The following is a 17,367-nucleotide window of genomic DNA, read 5'->3' as shown; positions in this document are numbered from 1 at the left end:
ATATCAGAGGAGGCTGCCGCAAAACCCCAGAGGCATGTTCACTGCGCGCAAAATGTGCAGTCTTTCCTAAGTGAAAATCACCATCCTTCTGCAAATCACATACAGTAAAGCAAGTTTCCACCTTGGATCAGTGCTTGTCACATTTCATGCTCATGCTGTGCTTGAATAACAGCATACATCTGGGTATTGCCTGAGTTCTTCTACTTAACAGAAAATTAACAAACCACACGAAGATTCCTTCCTTAGTACAATGCTAGTAAAACTGTGTATTATTCATATGTAATATACAGTGCAACTTTAGCTGTCTGTGTAACAGAGTGATAGCACATGATATTGCTCTCTTTTATGAGGTTTTATGTATTGCTGATTAATGCAGCTTGACAGAAGCATTGCTTGATGTCACGTCAGCTACTCTCTGATGTGTTTTGTCAGTTGATTCCCACAGGCAGAATTACTTTCACAAAACAAAGCACCAGGCAGTGACAAATCATGTGAGGTCAGAGAATTTTACATATATGTATGTATGTATGTATGTATATGTATGTGTGTATATATATATATATATATATATATATATATATATATATATATATATAAGTATTTAGGTTTAGATGCATATTTGGAGAGACGTTTTGTTTGAAAAATGGTTGATGAGGTAGGTTTAGTTGTACATTTTGGCAAAAGCCATGCATTATTCCGCCCAGAGACCACAGAATAGTTTGCATTCTATTCTACCAGAGCTCAAAGAATAGTGTTTCTTCTGACGTGACCTATTTCAGAAGAGCAGCACAGCAGCCTATATAGCCACTACCACATGTATACAATTAGCTTGTTTTTTTGTGCCTGAATTGAGGAAGCTCATGTTTCTTGTCTTTACAGTGGCCATCTGAACCTTGTTTATGACCCATGCTTCCCTGCGTCTGATTGCACATGATTTACTTTGTATGTGTGTTTTCTCTGAATCCAGTCTGAGGCACTCTTCCTGTGCCCTCGTCATGGCTGCGGCTCCCATCAAAAGGTGATTGCTATCAGTACTGAAAAGACTGGCTCACGCTATCCCCCCTCCCCCTTCCCCTCTCTAGCTCTCTGCTTGTCCCTGTGTTTAGTAAAAGGGGTGTTGTCCTTCAATCATTTGACAACCATACGTTGGAGACAGAATTCACCCAATGCAAACATACAGAGCATTTACACAGTTTGCAAGCTGTCTTCTCCTGATTCATCCTCTAATTAGAGAGCCTTTGTGCATGATTTGGAAAATTGTTCCTGGTGGTCAGGACTATTTATGAAGAAGCACTTGATGGTGTAATGAATAAACAAGGAACAGGGCAGGACATTGCACTGAGATGATGCACAGAACAGACATAGCAGACTGGACACAGTTCCAAAGCTGCCAAATAAACAGGGAATTAAAACTAGGGATTGAAAGTTTTTTGGGGAAATGATACATTCTATATTTCAAGAAATGTTTAATATACAGTTTGAACTGTGGCCTAAACTATATTTACTTAAAATTCACCTGGAAGATTAACCATCAGCTAGTACATCTGTTTATTCTGTTAGTCTTTATTGCAAAAAATATATTTTACTATTATGATCGGCTCATTAGGCTCTTTTGCTAAACTTATAGCCATTCCCAAATTGTCACTCTTCTCCCTCTTGAGAAATAACCTACAACATCCTAATATACATCATAATATTTGAGAGATTTGGCAAATATTAAAAATACATGTTTAGATGTTCATCCTTTAGTGAAATTATTTACTGTATCGTTCTACACCTGTAGGTAGAAATAAGTACATCATTTAATTTTTTTATTATTGATTCTCTAGTCCATTATGCACCATCTTCTAGTCTCTCTTTGATTTGAATGGCCCTGTGACACCTTTTTGAAAACTTTTACACTATCTGAAAACTTAACTGTTACTGTGACTTTGTATGAATGTTCTGACCTCTGTAACGTGATAAGTGTGGGGGGAAAATGGGTATTGTATAATTCCCAGGATAAAATAAGTCAGGTATTCCCGAAAAATGTTCAAGACACTGTGAAATGTAGTAGTGAATCATCTTGTACAAAAAAATGAACACATCCAGCCACATAAGGCTAGTAAGTCACTATACTGTATTCAAACTCAACAGCAGTTAGCTTTACATCTATTTTTGAAATGTCATCATGAAAGTGTAGTTATCTGTTTGGTTGTTGAAGGATGGCTTCATTGCTTTATTACACAAAATACTACAATGCCAAAGTATGTTGAAAGCTTTATGATTGACTTTTTAGTGCGGCAGTTACTCAGTAATCAAAACCCTGGCTCATAGCCACACAGTGAGCTGACCATTTTGTAATAAGGGTGAGCATCTGAGCAAACTGTTCAGGCTAATCAGCTCTTCTATAGCTCTAATCCTAAAGGCCACACCTGGTTTATCCTATCAACCTCCTACCAAACTGTCCACTTGAGCAAGTTCAGGGATTAATATAGATGAAGATTAAAGGTTGTGAAGGGAAGGCTTCAGAGCCGGTGTATGGACACAGGAAGCAGACAGGCTCGGCTCATCCTGTGCCTGAGAGAAAAGAAAAGGCACACGGCGTCTCTCATCTGTCTGTGCATTCTCCTCACTTCTGTCACCATGGGAACAGACCTGTTGCTGGATGGTTAGCAAGCTACTGTGCTCTAATGCAATGCTCTGACCCTCACACAGACACACACATGCACGCACACACACAAAGCCCTATAATTACACAGTTAAATGTGATGTTTTTCTGCTAGCTGCTTTCTAGAGCTGCATCACATATGATATTGACGAGTGGAAATGCATTGCCTGTGTGACACGTTATTGCATTTATCATGAGGTCTGCTTTATTTTCTGATCAATAATCCAATGTGATGTCAGAGCAATGTATAATCAGCTCTCATCAAAAGCACTGCACGTACTTGGCTGGTTGGTTGATGCATTCCTTTTATTGCTCCAGTTAACATTTTGGTGCATTCTTCTTTTGTTTGCAGATCCGTTTATCTGTCGAAGTGCTTGTTTTCCTCAGACAGGAGTGCCATGCTGTTACCATGCTTTTAGGCCCATGCTTTAAGGTTTATGGTCTAAAGCATGGTCCTTAAATTGCACATAAAAAAATCAACACTAGATAAAATACTGAACATCAGAAGTCAAGCAGTGTTGTAATCCTTGCTCTTGATAACGCTAACCCTTTTATCAATGACCCCATTACAAGGCTGCGCAGACTGAGCAATTATTAAAGCCATATTAAAGCGAAGCATAGATTAGGGGAAATTTATCTCTTCTGGTGTACGTGTCTCAGATCTTGAATATGTAGTCAAATATTAATCAATAAGCTGAAAATGCATTTATTTAAGAGTCCCTCTGCAACAAAGCAATTCAGGTATGAAGTAATGTCTGCATACTGTTACCCCATCGGCCAGCTATGGACCATGTTGTCATCCTGACTAAGCATTTCCACTACTGTGAGAATGAAACACTGTGTGAACAGACATCCTGTGTCATATTGCTGCTGTGTGCCAAAGAGAAATATTTTTGTTTATGGTAATGAAGTCTTTATTTTATTGAGATTACAGATTTATAGAGTTATAATTTCTTAAGGACCTGTAATAATTTGAGACCCCTTAAAGTGCCAAAATAATTGGCAAATTATATGCCAAAATTACGTGACTTCCTGTGTCGTTTTTAAAACCTTGCACTTAATAGGATCTAATTACATCTGATCTCAAATTGTGAAATGCAATATAGGCTGAGAAAAACTTACCCCCACTTTATTTTTGCTTATTTCAATACAAGCCATGAAAAATGCAGTGACGAATATTTTAGGCACACAAAAAGTTTTCCACTCCAAAGCATAATTGTAATTCCAATTATGATGCATGGTGATTACAAAGACATTACGTCAAACAATGACGTGTTATGATCATTTAATTTTATGGTAGCGTGCCGAGGTGCAAAAAAATTCTCATGATGGTTGCTTTATGCCTCCCAGGGGAAGTCATATCCATTCAAGGGGCCTTTTCCCCCAGTGTGGAACCCTATAGCTCTGATGGACTACAACAACCTTTGGAGGACTATGGACAAGATGGGTATGGAGGTAAAGTCAACTGCAGTATTCAGGAAGAGGAATTCTCTGTAAGGCCTAAACATCACATAGGAGCGTATATGAACTGGAATGACAGAGACATAGCTTTCTAAGCCTTTTAGATTATCCATTTTTTAGATTGAAGAGACATTGATATTGTTATTGATGTCCTTCATGGTGGATTGTGATTGTATACTGCAGATCCCAGTAGAAGCGCCATGGAGGGCCCCGCATGCTGAAGATTGGGATAACATGACCATGAAGGAGCTCGTGGACAGGGTTTGCTGGACAAGGTAGTGAAAACATCACATAACTGCGATGAGAGAAAAATGATCAGTGGTGTTTTTTTGAGATGGTATTCTTGATGCATCTGCAAACATGATCTTTTAAATTGTTTCCATGCAGCACTGCCCGCCGCTTTGCCACGCTGTTTGTTAATGTGAACGTGACCTCAGAACCTCATGAGATTTCTGCTCTCTGGTTTCTCTGGTATGTTAAGCAATGTGGAGGCACTATGAGGATCTTCTCCACCACTAATGGAGGCCAGGTAAATCACACCAGCTCACCAGACCATTAAATAGATGCCGTAATGTTAACACACTGACTTCAGTCTGTATAATCACTTTATAATAAAGCCTTGAATAACAACGGGCTCGGGGCTTGATACTATGATTTTTTTTGCATTTGCACAGAAATGTGTGGCATTTCTACCGTGTGTGTGTGTGTGTGTGTTTGTGCTTACACACATCTCTCTGTTCTGTTCTTTGATGCTGATTACAGTGTAGTCAGGTAACATCGTGTGCATTACATTATGTATTGTTGTAAAGAAATAGCACTGTAGAAATGCAGGTGCATGCAAGAGCTAATGGGCATTGAGTCAAGTCTTCTGCATCCTAACCTAAAATCCTGTAATCAGCACCTCTCTCTATTATTACCCCTAATTTAGTTAATCATGGTGCACACAGTGGGGGATTTTGAGAGCTGGAGGACAGCCATTCGTTGGCATTGATAAAATAATGAATGCTCAGCTGCCATAGCTACAGAAGAAGGGAGCACACTGGGGTAATTAGAGAACTTTATTATGAGGTTCTGAGTGATTTCCTACTGTCTGGCACCCTTTAAAGATAGGTTGCTCTGCGGTGAATATTGCAGTGATTTGTTCTGCGTTGGGTACTCTGTGTGCGTATGTGTGTGTGTTTGCTTAGTCAGTGATCGATGTGCAACCTGGGAGGGGAGGCCAGAATTTTGTGGCCTAAAAAGAAAGACACATGTTGTGCAGGTGAACAAACACAGTTTTCAAGGACTGCTGCTTTTTTTTTATAGAGAACTCTGAACATATTAATTATTAGATCATTTAAAACTGTTTAGAAGATTCAGTGTATTGAAACAGATAAAAACCTGCTTCATGGCAATTTCTATTGATAAAAGCGCTATACAAAAAGAATTAAAATTGAATTCTTGGTGCTGCAATTTAGGCTCAATAATTCTGTGTATTGAAACACGATACTTCGTGTTATCCTCTATGAACGGTTAGAAAATTGAAAATGTCAATTCTGACTGAGCAAATAATTTGAGCACCTGACTCTGATTGATCCGGTCTCAACAGTGGTGTGAACATGGTTTGGCTCGGGATTTTGAAATATGGAGCCACCTGTTGGTATATAAAGGAACTGCATACCAAACTGAAATCAAATCATCCATGCCTATTCGCTGACTAGGAGCAGAACTAGACATAAAATGTTCCAGGAGCAAAGTGGAAGCAAAAAATACAGACTACAGATTATGGGGATTAGTGAAAGGCCTCAGTTCGTTCATGTTTCTGTTTGATGAAATAGTGTTTTTTTTCCCCCCAGGAACGTAAGTTTGTAGGAGGGGCAAATCAGATCAGTGAGTGCATGGCCAGAGAGCTGGGAGACAGAGTCAAACTTCAGAGCGCTGTCTACAGCATTGACCAGAGTAGAGACATGGTGGAAGTCAAGACCATCAATGAGGAGACATATAAGGTAAGCAATTTAAATTCACAGCAGACCTCATTTAAAGAGCCTTCTACTGTACAGGCACAGACTTTATAGGGGATATGTCCCTCGCTCTCAGAATCTAACAGACTATTGTTTAGATTACGTCAATAAAAGCCCCTTCTGAATTTTTCAAGGAATATGACCATGCAGTCTGTGTAGCTTTGCCATCCTGCATTTACTACAGTGTGTGTCATGTATGTAGTTGATTTGTCTATAAATGTAGTATTTCTAATGTTATCCAAGTAAATATGTGCTTGCAGGACTTTCTACCTGTTGATATGATTACTGTTGTTTCTTTAAATGGTAACTGCACCATAGTAGAATATACACATTTCTAAATCTAGAGGGTTTGGGGGCATAAAAGAGCTTTTCTTTCCAGCATGTGTCTTGGTGTACATATAACCATATAAGCTTGTGGGATTGTGACCACTAAGCTGCTCTTCATCTCCCTGCCCTGACCACATCCTCTTTCTCCTGCTAAGTCTCATTAAGAGCTGCTGCAGAGGGCATTATCCTGTTGACCCGAGCTGGAAGGTCTTCTCATCTAATAGGAACCCTAAAATAGCCACTCCAATACAGTTTTGTAGAATGATTTACTGTGAAGCTGGCAAACATTTTTATAGATGTCCCAGAAATTCTTGTATGATTGGAGTTTTACAGTATGTGTGCACATACTGAGTTACTGGTTTATTAGCAATTATATAGGTGGTGAGAAATAGCATAGCACACAAAGTTTCTAGAGTTATATCCACATACTGGTTTATTTTTGCTACTCTAAATAAACTGTAAACCACAATAGTCATCCTACAATTATGATATGGGTGACAAAGACAATTTGTTTCAAAATAAGCTAATGTTACATAATTAAAGTACATGATTCGGTGGATATATATAATGCTTTTACATGCCTGATCTAATCTTCCTTACATTGAATAAGCCTGCACCTAAGCAGGTTTGAGCTTATGGACTTGTTGTCTTGGTAACAAGTCTGACAACAGTTCCAGACAAATCCAGGATCATGACAAATCATCAACCATCCAATTCAGCTAAATCAGTAATCCACGTATAAAGACCGGGCCTCAGGTTTCACATCCAGCAGCGTCAGCACTTTGTGTGCACAGCTGATAAAACATTTCTCTGAAAATTCTATCTACTCTGCTATAGTTTTTACTAAAAATATACACAGATCAGCAATAACATTAAAACCACTTGCCTAATATTGTGTAGGTCCCCTTGATCAGCTCTGACCCATCAAAGCATGGACTCCACAACACCTCTGAAGGTGTGCTGTGGTATCTGGCACCAAGCAGATCCTTTAAGTCCTGTAAGTTGCGTGGTGGGGCCTCCATGGATGCGGACTTGTTTGTCCAGCACATCCCCCAGATGCTCGATTGGATTGAGATCTGGGGAATTTGGAGGCAAAGTCAACACCATGTCATGGTCATGGTCATGTTGTCATGTTCCTCAAACCATTCCTGAACAATTTCTGCAGTGTGGCAGGGCGCATTATCCTGCTGAAAGAGGCCACTGCCATTAGGGGAAACCATTGCCATGAAGGGGTGTACTTGGTCTGCAGTGTCAAAGTAACATCCACATGAATGCCGGGACCCAAGGTTTCCCAGCAGAACACTGCCGAGAGCATCACACTGCCTCCATCGGCTTGCCTTCTTCCCATAGTGCATCCTGGTACCATCTCTTCCCCAGTTAAGCGACGTACATGCATTCGGACGTCCACATGATGTAAAAGAAAACATGATTCATGATTCTTCTTCCATTGCTCTATGGTCCAGTTCTGATGTTCACGTGCCCATTGTAGGTGCTTTCGGCAGTGGACAGGGGTCAGCATGGGCACTCTGACTGATCTGTAGCTACACAGCCCCATACGCAGCAAGCTGTGATGCACTGTGTGTTCTGACACCTTTCTATCATAGCCAGCATTAACTTTTTCAGCAATCTGTGCTACAGTAGCTCTTTTGTGTGATCGGATCAGACGGGCTAGTCTTCAGTGAGCCTTGGGCGCCCATGACCCTGTCGCTGGTTCACCAGTTGTCCTTCCTTGGACTACTTTTTGTAGATACTAACCGCTGCATACTGGGAACACCCCACAAGACCTGCCATTTTGAAGATGCTCTGACCCAGTCATCTAGCCATCACAATTTGGCCCTTGTCATAGTCTCTCAGATTCCTGCTTCCAACACATCAACTATGAGAACTGTCTGTTCACTTGTTGCGTGATGTATCCCACCCCTTCACAGGTGCCATTGTAATGAGATAATCAATGTTATTCACTTCACCTGTCAGTGGTTTTAATGTTATGACTGATCGGTGTATTTACTCCTGACATACACTGCAGTTAGAAAAATATGTTTGTGTGTACAAGTTGTGCTTAATAATAAGCTTAAATACTTAAATGTTGAATGCTCTGATCTTTGCCGTAGGCAAAATACATTATTGTTGCCACACCACCAGGGCTGAATCTGAAGATCCACTTTAACCCTGAACTTCCTCCACTGAGGAATCAACTTATCCACAGAGTACCCATGGGCTCAGTCATCAAGTGCATGGTCTACTACAGGGAGAACTTCTGGAGGAAGAAGGGTAATTGATCAGTTCAATAAGTAGTTTTGAGTCTCCAATCACCTGAAAAGCGAAATGCAATTATAGTATAAATATTGACGTGCTTGGTTCCCACCCACCTCTGTTTAAAGTATGGTCAGGAGGATGGCTTAACTTCCCAGTATAAACAATCAGTAATGCACATGTGAGTTTTTAACTAAAATAAATTTTAAAAAATAAATTAAAATAAAACTAAACTGAATGTTCTATTATTAAATGTTAAATATTAGCTGAGAGTTAGATTGTATTTTGATATAAGATCATCATATATTACATATTACATGACTACAACCTAGTTAACTATTGCAGTGACATTGTCTACTTAACCTCTTTAAGAATTTTTTTTTTTTTTATGGTGTGACACTCCCTATGTTACCAGGGGAATAAGGACACGGGAGACAGGCGTGGCACAACTCAGAAGGATTTTAATGGAATGAAAACTCACTTTTCAGCCTTGATCACCAAAATCACAAACGTGCACACACAAACACATGCACAGTTAGTGACTCTCCTCGCTGCCGCTCACTGAAACAGATAAAATGGTTGTGTTGTATGGATACAACATACTCGACATTGGCAGTTCAGCACCATTTATAACATTCCTAACCCCAGCCAAGAGATACGAGTTCTCTTAGCATCTTCAGCAGCACAATCTCATCTGTCTATCTTATTAGTATTTCCAGATGAAGACGTGCAGCTTGTGCCTTAATTTGTTTCCCTTGTGGGTTGTTGTTTATAGAAAAGAGAGGAGAGTGTAACTAAAACAGTGCCATCAGTCTGGGTGCTGAGATTTCTGGGCCAGAAAATCAAATGCCAGCAACAAAGAAACTAAAGCCGCTCATAACTAATAATAATAAGGTGCTTATAGGGGCACTTGTGAAAGCCACAAACTGATGTTTGTAAGTTTAATAAAAACTAAATAAAATAGAAATATTTTGAGTTAACTCTCATTGTTCATGTTGTCTCTGTTGGTGTATGTTAATTTGCAAATTAACTAGTTCTGGGTGCTGTATGTCTGTCATGTTGAGTTATGTCCTTTTTTTCTCTATGGTGACAGTGTGAAAATCAACTTGGATAAATGATGGATTGTGTTTTTGTCTTTAACAAGAATAGTGCATGTGTTTATTAGTGCTGTTTGGTTCCAGGCTACTGTGGAACCATGGTGATTGAAGACACGGAGGCACCTATTGGCCTGACTCTGGATGACACTAAGCCTGATGGAACAGTGCCAGCCATTATGGGGTAAAACAAGTTGTGAACACTAATTGAACAGTGCACTTTCACCCGTGGTGAATAGAAACACATGTTCTTTGTAGACACAGCTGGCTGAAAGATGTGTAGTTGACCACACCTTTTCCGTTCTTGCAGTTTCATCCTTGCACGCAAAAGCAGGAAGTTGGCTGGACTCACCAAGGAAGAAAGGTAAATATTTGTTGGAAACTAACAATTTTTTTTTTCTTTTGAAGCTTTTCTCATCTGTAGTCACAACTGATTTGATATGTGGAATTTTACCCCCATAGGAAGAAGAGGATCTGCGAGATCTATGCACGTGTCCTAGGCTCTGAGGAAGCTTTGCATGTGAGTTTCTGTTTTTCATTAAGTTATTTATGCATCAGAGTGCTGTCTGACCAGCTGACCACAGCCGAATAACTATTTATTCTTAAGGTCTTGTTACTTGCCATGGTGGAGTAAGTACTGAGCTGCTTTTTTCAAATTGTAGTGGCGGCGAATCAAGTAGTGATGAATTGTGCTTAAATTAGCCAAAGAAATGACTCAAATCTAAACATTGGCAAGCAATTATCTAAATAGCTATTTGTCTTTTGTATTTTTGTATTTTTGTATTTGCCTTTTCTTAAATATTTGTTTAATAAGAACAGCATGATGAACAGAGCATGAATTCCTCATGTAAAAATGATGGATTGGATTTGTTACAAATATTACAGGCACATTATGTAGAGATTCTTTAGAAAATCAAGCAGAAATGTCATGAGGCAGGACACACTGCTTCATCTTTTAGTTGCACATAGCATTTTCAGTTAAGCAAGTTCATTCTTTTTATGTACACAGACTGAAATTATACCTAATCTGGATATCATCGCAGAACTCACAAACACATGTCTAAAATCATGTTCTGTTACAAAAGATAAGGGCAAAAATACTCCTGAGAGCAATTTGGAGTAATCGAAAAATGCAAGGAGGATAAAGTCTGCTTAAATTACAAGGATGCAGCTGTAGGAAGAAATAAGCACAGTGCTAGTATTTAGTTGTTTGCATTGTTTAACCTTCTTAGAATTCTAAAAGGTGGTTTATAGCAGTTATATCCTAGCCAGCCCTTGGTGTCCCTCATATGGTCCATATTTTTTGATTAATCCCTGCTTAGTCCACCTTAGTCCAGTAATAAAAATACTGATACTAGTTAAGTACAGTTGTGCAGAGTGCTTAGATTGAGGGGAAAAAATCAGGTCGCTGAGGAAACAGAGAAATATTGACATATACAAAGCTACTGGGTACATGAGGCATAGTACAGAAGCAGAGAAAGTAGTACTTATATTCTACCATCCAGTGCATGAGTGTGCAAAAAAGGAGTAAATTTCATAGTCTTGAAATTTTGAACTCTGCTCATCAGCCAAATGCATGTACAGTTTGCTAGTGGTGGTAAATCCATTATTTTACAGTTAGTTTTATTTCAGGAACTGACACGCTTTTTAAGAAAGCTTTTACCAAAAATAAATTTAATACACATGTGTGGTTATTTAACATTTAATGTAGTCTAATTTAATGTCTTTGCAGTCATAAATTATTGTATGTTCTAATAAGCACAAAATACATGAATTTTATTTAATCCATAAATTTAATTGATCAAAATGCATTTTTTAAATTTAAGTTATATAACTTCAGCTAGTACAAAAATATTAATTTTAAGCCCTGTTTACAAGGTTGATGGATAAATGTTCTTTTTTCCAGCCTGTGCACTATGAGGAAAAGAACTGGTGTGAGGAGGAATACTCTGGTGGCTGCTATACAGCCAGCATCCCCCCCGGAGTCCTCACTCAGTATGGCAAGTAAGTACACTTTCAAGACTTCATCTGAAATGACTCTCCTATTCCTGCCCTTTATTACATGTGCCATCTGGGGTGAATTCTTCTGCCTTGCATCCCTCCAGATTCACCACATCTCTGAAGAGGATAAAGTCCTCCCTGTTTAATTTTATTACATACTATTTCTCATGCATAGGTATATCTTGATCTGTTCTAGTATCTGTGTGCCAAATGAGTGCATAACTGTAAGACCTAAGCCTGAGCCTAAAAGTGGCCTCTTTTACATATTTTTTTTATTATAACTAGGTTATAGTGGTGGATATATTTATAGACTTATATTTATATAAGTGTTTATTGAAAGCTGTAATGCTGCAGCAGGCAGATGAGGGCGGGCTTCCTTTAGGATGAGTTGTTCTGATTGGGAAGCAGGCCTGCATGCTGGGAGCACTGTGATTGGACAGTATGACACATGAAGAAGTGTTTTAAATTCATTGAAGGAAGACAACAGAACTGAATAACAAAGAACAGCTGTACAATATTGAATTAAATATTGAATGTTGAATGATGCTGTACTGCATGGCAGATAACATTCCAGATATTGATGTATTGAAGGATTTAGTTTTGTATTTAATGATGGATATATATATATTTTTTTACTTCATCCTCTTCATCCTCCATATCAGTTATTAAAGTTTTTAAGAAAATCCATAGTGAAAGTGTTGACAGACACATGGAGTCTTGAAAGGTAGATGTGTGTTAACAGTTGTGCATCTCTGTGTGTAGAGTCCTGAGGGAGCCTGTGGGCAGACTTTACTTCGCAGGCACCGAGACAGCTACAGAGTGGAGTGGCTATATGGAAGGGGCTGTGCAGGCCGGAGAGCGAGCAGCCAGGGAGGTGAGACATCACTGTACTCCATATACACTCGGTGTGGGTGGGTGTGCATTTGTAGGGGTGTGTGTGGGTGGGTGAATGCACATGTATATAACTTATAAAATAAATGTAATGAATTATTATGCCTGAATCCTTGGACTCTCTTTCAGATTTTGTTTGCAATGGGGAGACTGCATTCAAGTCAAATCTGGCAAAAAGAGCCTGAGTCATTGGTACAAAATCTATTTCCATTGTGCTTATTCTAACTATATTTATAAACTATCAGTCTGTTTGAATGCATTTCTGTACTATTGTTGTGCATATTTTTGACATTGACATTGTTTCAGGATGTTCCTGCTTTGCCGTTTGTCACCACCTTCTGGGAGAGAAACTTGCCATCCGTCGGAGGATTCTTCAAGTTCATGGGCGTTTCCTCAGTCCTGACGGTTGCCACTGTCGTAGGTGTAGTGGCCTATAAAAAGGGACTCCTTCCCTGTAGCTAGAGCTCCCACGTTAGTGTCTCACTGGCTTTGGTTAAGACTGCTTTCTCCATACAGTCACCGCACCAAGGCTAGGCTACTGACTAGGCATGAGCCCATGTCAGTTACAGATTTGATTTTTAACTCACTTTTTAACAATTTATCACCCAATCACATTTTTATGTAAGAATTCCCAGTGTAATGAATAAAATATGTAATCATTAGTGTTGAAATGGGAGCTGCCCTTTTCACAGGACATACCATAGTCAGAAGTGAGAACCAGTAAGGACGTTTGTCTGGCCACCAATTTCTAACAATTTTCCAAGGCTACATTCAACAACAATTACATTTCACCATATAGTCACTACACATATCCTCCCGTGCAGTACAGTGCGTGTGTAATGAACCAGTTGATTTGATTACCTCTGATGATTTTAGGTGCTGTTCTAAGGAACTCCTAATCCGAACTAGCCTTTCAAACTACCTGTGACAAAGCTAAAGCATTAGCTGAAGATTTCTATTTTGTTTTATGATAGTCTATTTGACATTTTGAGAATATGTCCTCTCTGACACATGTCACACAAGTGCACACGATTTCCATGTAGTGGTCTGGCTCTCAGAGTGGCCCATAGTTGCTAAAGCTAGAGAAAGCCTGAATTGTTGGGATTTCTTCATGCTGCTGTCCATGACTGTGGCAATTATGATTGATTTTTAATGAAGGTATTTGAATGTATTCTTTTCTGATTACATATTGTATATGATTTTGAACATAATTTAGACAGATGTACACTTGATATATACATTGTTTTGTTTTTTTACACTTAATTTTATAAGGTGATTTCCGTACCCTATTGTCACCTTTCACTGTATTGCACCATACACAGTTATATCATTTATACATCATATCTATCTACAGTAAGCCCCTTGCAGCAGGTTTTATCATTTTAATAGAAGATACATCGTGAGATCTTTTCTGCACTTCATATTCACAGTTGCACATAATAGCATGTTAGAGTATAATATAAATCTCTATTTTGTCAATAGAGATTGAAGTTTGATTCTGGTACTTTAGATATGTTTCAATATTTCACTGCTAAAGCGTAGTATGCTAAACCAAAAGAATTTGAAATTTCTTAATGTGACTTAAAATGTGACTTAATGGAAATGATTGTAATACATCCATAAGAAAGATACAAGAAATGGGACAAAAGTATATAAAAAAAGAAATAGATGTGTGTGTAAGCCCCGTGTTTGTGAAATATGTCATTGTTCCAAAGGTGTGTTGTGTTGTCTGTGGTGCCTTAAAAATTTAGTAGTGTCTGTCATTTCTCAAGTGCCTCTGTGAGTGTGTGTGTGTGTATGTGTGTGTCTGGGGCAGCTCTTGGGTCAGTCACTGGCTACTTTAGTGAATAGATTCTTCATATTAATTACTACCTTCTTCTAAGTATTTCTTTATGCAACACAAACATGATGTAGTGTCACATTCTTTTAGACTATTTAGATTTCAAGCAGCAAGCGAGATATTCCAGATAATGCCATCATCATGTCTGCTTAGGTCATGTTAATGTCTCATGTTCGTGTGGTCACGCTCATGCTGATGGGTAGTGACTGTAAAGATCTTTTATGTTTTGGAACCAGCACAATGTCACTCACCCCTAAAGTAGCCACTAATGAACCAGAGAAGACTGATGTGAACCAGATGGTAAATGATGTGCTGACTACACCATTCTGTTTGAAAGTTTACCAAGAGTTAATGGGGGAAGTTCCCATAGCATACAGTACCTTTTTTTGAATCTGGTGGACTATGAACTGTAGTGGTGCAGTGACTCTGTCAGTGATGTCTTCATGTCACATTGTGGTTGATGTAACCTCTTTGCCTGGTGAATCATGTCTCTGTGCTCTAACAACGCTTTGCTAAACCATGGTGCAGTCTCTGTGCTCTGTGTGTGCTGCTGTTTGCACTAGTCTCCTGTGAGGACCCTTTCCTTTGTCAAGCCATGTGAGTGTGCACAGTGTCCAATGTTCTAGTCTTGTAATTGCATTACTTGATCTCTTTGTACAAATCCAACAACACAGCTGGTAATAAAAAATGTGAAATCTACCTCCTGCTTGGCTGTGTGGAGCTTTTTGTTACCAGTGAATGAACATCAGTCATGTGTCATACATGTGGAGTGTATCCTCCCTCAGAGGGAGACAGAAGATGCACTAACCAATTTGCTTTATTCATCATCAGGGTTGGTTTTTTACCATCTTCGAAGGAAAAAAGGTTCTGTTTAACACACTGAAGTGTCTTTTAGTTTGTCCCTTGAGAGTTCATTGTAGGGTGGCATGGTGGTGCAGCGTGTACTATTGCTGCCATCTTTGTTTTGATCCTGAGCTCAGGTTACTATCCGTGCAGAGTTTTGCTTGTTCTCCCTGTGTCCATATGGGTTTCCTCCCAATGTCCAGAAATATGCAGGTAGGCAGATTGCCTACACTAAATTGTCCCTAGTTGTGTATGTGTGTGTGTGTATGTTGCCTTGGTGTCCCATCCAGGTTGAATTCTCACACCTTGCTCCCAGTGTTCCTGGAATAGGCTCAGAATTCTGAAGTTGATTGAATAAATTCAATTTTAATAAGTAGGCTTTTCTAGGTATATTATATAAATCATAGTGGGGGTTAGAACACAGACAGAAATCATCTATTAACTACTTGAGGTAGACTAGGAAAACTATAAAAACAAACATGGCAGGAACTCAAAAATTTTAACCTTTTCTCTCAGTGTTGTTTGTAATCACAAAAAACAGAAAATAACAAAGTGCAAAGGGCACAGATGAGATGGAAATAGAGCGGGAGAAACCATTAACTGTTCACGATCCCTACTTCATATCATTCCAAATGATACATTATACAGCGTTAATAATGACCACAAGGGGATGCCAGTGTAACAGATATGAGCTAGGCATTTGATTCTGCCCACGAATTTTTAACTTTTATACAAAGCAATTTATAAGTGAGGAAGAATATAAACCACACAGAGAGCTGAGCAATTAATGGTTAAGAGTCTTGATTAAGGCCCTAGAAATGGATCAGAACCTACAGTCAACTAACATAGAACTGTAACAGCTAAGATGTCCAGAAATTCTGAGTTATAATCTAAATTTACATTTCAGATATTTTTCTTTGCTTCATCTTCTTGAGATGTTTATTCAGTATCTTATTACCCTTGTGCTGTAATCCAAATGACCAGGGCACAGTTTTCCAAAAGCATGGTTATAATGAAGCGTAACAACCATCCATTCAATCTATTGTCTGAGTGGGTTTTTGTTGTTGTTGTCAAAATTGACATATTGGAATTTAACTTTTTCATATAGGTTTATCAGAGTTATAAATGCAACTCATGTGTCCCACCAGCTACAGTATCTTTAGTTGGTCCTGATCATGGAGCTCAGTGCATTCATACACTCACGCTGGTGTGTATCTGTTCCATATATCAGCTTCCTGTCCCTATCTGTCCCATGTTCCCCATCACCCGAGGCCAAGTTCAAAGAAAGCTTCAGTGGTACACCGAGATAAGCATCCTCAAAATGCCACTTTGAAGACACAGACACTGAAAATGGGCGAAGGCATCTAGAAAAAGAAAATCAAAATGAGATTAGCAAAGGATAAGACGGTCTGAACCGAGGGGAGTAAAGCAAGAAAAGAGGCTTCACGATTTTTTTTAATCAAAGGAAAAGGGTAAATCTCGGATGATTGAAAATGCAATGCCCTTTAAGGCACAATCAGATGATGAGAGGACTCCAACTAGGAATTACGATGTTGGTGTTTGTGCTAGCGAGAGAGAGAGAGAGAGGGAGAGAGAACCAGGGGGATTTACATCACATGAGCAGGTATATGAGATGTGATTCCACACCTTCAGTTCTTCGCCTTCAGCATCTCTCAGTTTAATCACAGCACCCTCACTGTGGTGTGTGTGGTGTGTGTTCAGTAGATTTGCTGTATAGGTTTGCTATATTGGGTATAGCATCGTTACTGCATATGAACAGCACAGTATGCTGTGCCTGAGGTGTTACCATCTGTTACAAATGATGCATGGTGCCTGTATGAGGCAAGAGAAATCATTGTACTAAAAAGAGTTGAGTCACATACAGAACTTGACTGCTATAAGCAACACTTAAAGTTAAGATTAACATTCTTATCTGTCATAATACAAAATCTGTCATAATACAAACTTAAGTATGAAGTTCTTTTAATATTTTATCGGAAACAATGC

The 17,367-nt window shown here is 39.0% G+C and overlaps 1 protein-coding gene across 1 annotated transcript in view; it reads left to right on the top strand.

Moving 5' to 3' along the window:
- The window catches only part of mao (monoamine oxidase), a 30,715-nt gene extending 15,499 nt beyond the window's left edge, over nt 1-15,216 (top strand). Inside the window, exons 4-15 of the mRNA XM_026912145.3 lie at nt 4,001-4,105; nt 4,295-4,386; nt 4,499-4,640; nt 5,947-6,096; nt 8,550-8,709; nt 9,873-9,969; nt 10,096-10,149; nt 10,248-10,305; nt 11,692-11,789; nt 12,549-12,660; nt 12,807-12,869; nt 12,984-15,216. Coding sequence (XP_026767946.1) covers nt 4,001-4,105; nt 4,295-4,386; nt 4,499-4,640; nt 5,947-6,096; nt 8,550-8,709; nt 9,873-9,969; nt 10,096-10,149; nt 10,248-10,305; nt 11,692-11,789; nt 12,549-12,660; nt 12,807-12,869; nt 12,984-13,139 — 1,287 coding nt within the window. The 3' untranslated portion in view covers nt 13,140-15,216. The remainder of the gene's footprint in view (nt 1-4,000; nt 4,106-4,294; nt 4,387-4,498; nt 4,641-5,946; nt 6,097-8,549; nt 8,710-9,872; nt 9,970-10,095; nt 10,150-10,247; nt 10,306-11,691; nt 11,790-12,548; nt 12,661-12,806; nt 12,870-12,983) is intronic.
- Nucleotides 15,217-17,367: the final 2,151 nt, after the last annotated feature.

This window comes from Pangasianodon hypophthalmus, chromosome 5, assembly GCF_027358585.1.
Source record: "Pangasianodon hypophthalmus isolate fPanHyp1 chromosome 5, fPanHyp1.pri, whole genome shotgun sequence".
In the NCBI taxonomy this organism is placed as follows: domain Eukaryota; kingdom Metazoa; phylum Chordata; class Actinopteri; order Siluriformes; family Pangasiidae; genus Pangasianodon; species Pangasianodon hypophthalmus.
The sequence above is the reverse complement of the archived record's forward strand: the minus strand, read 5'-3'. Positions and strand labels throughout refer to the sequence as shown.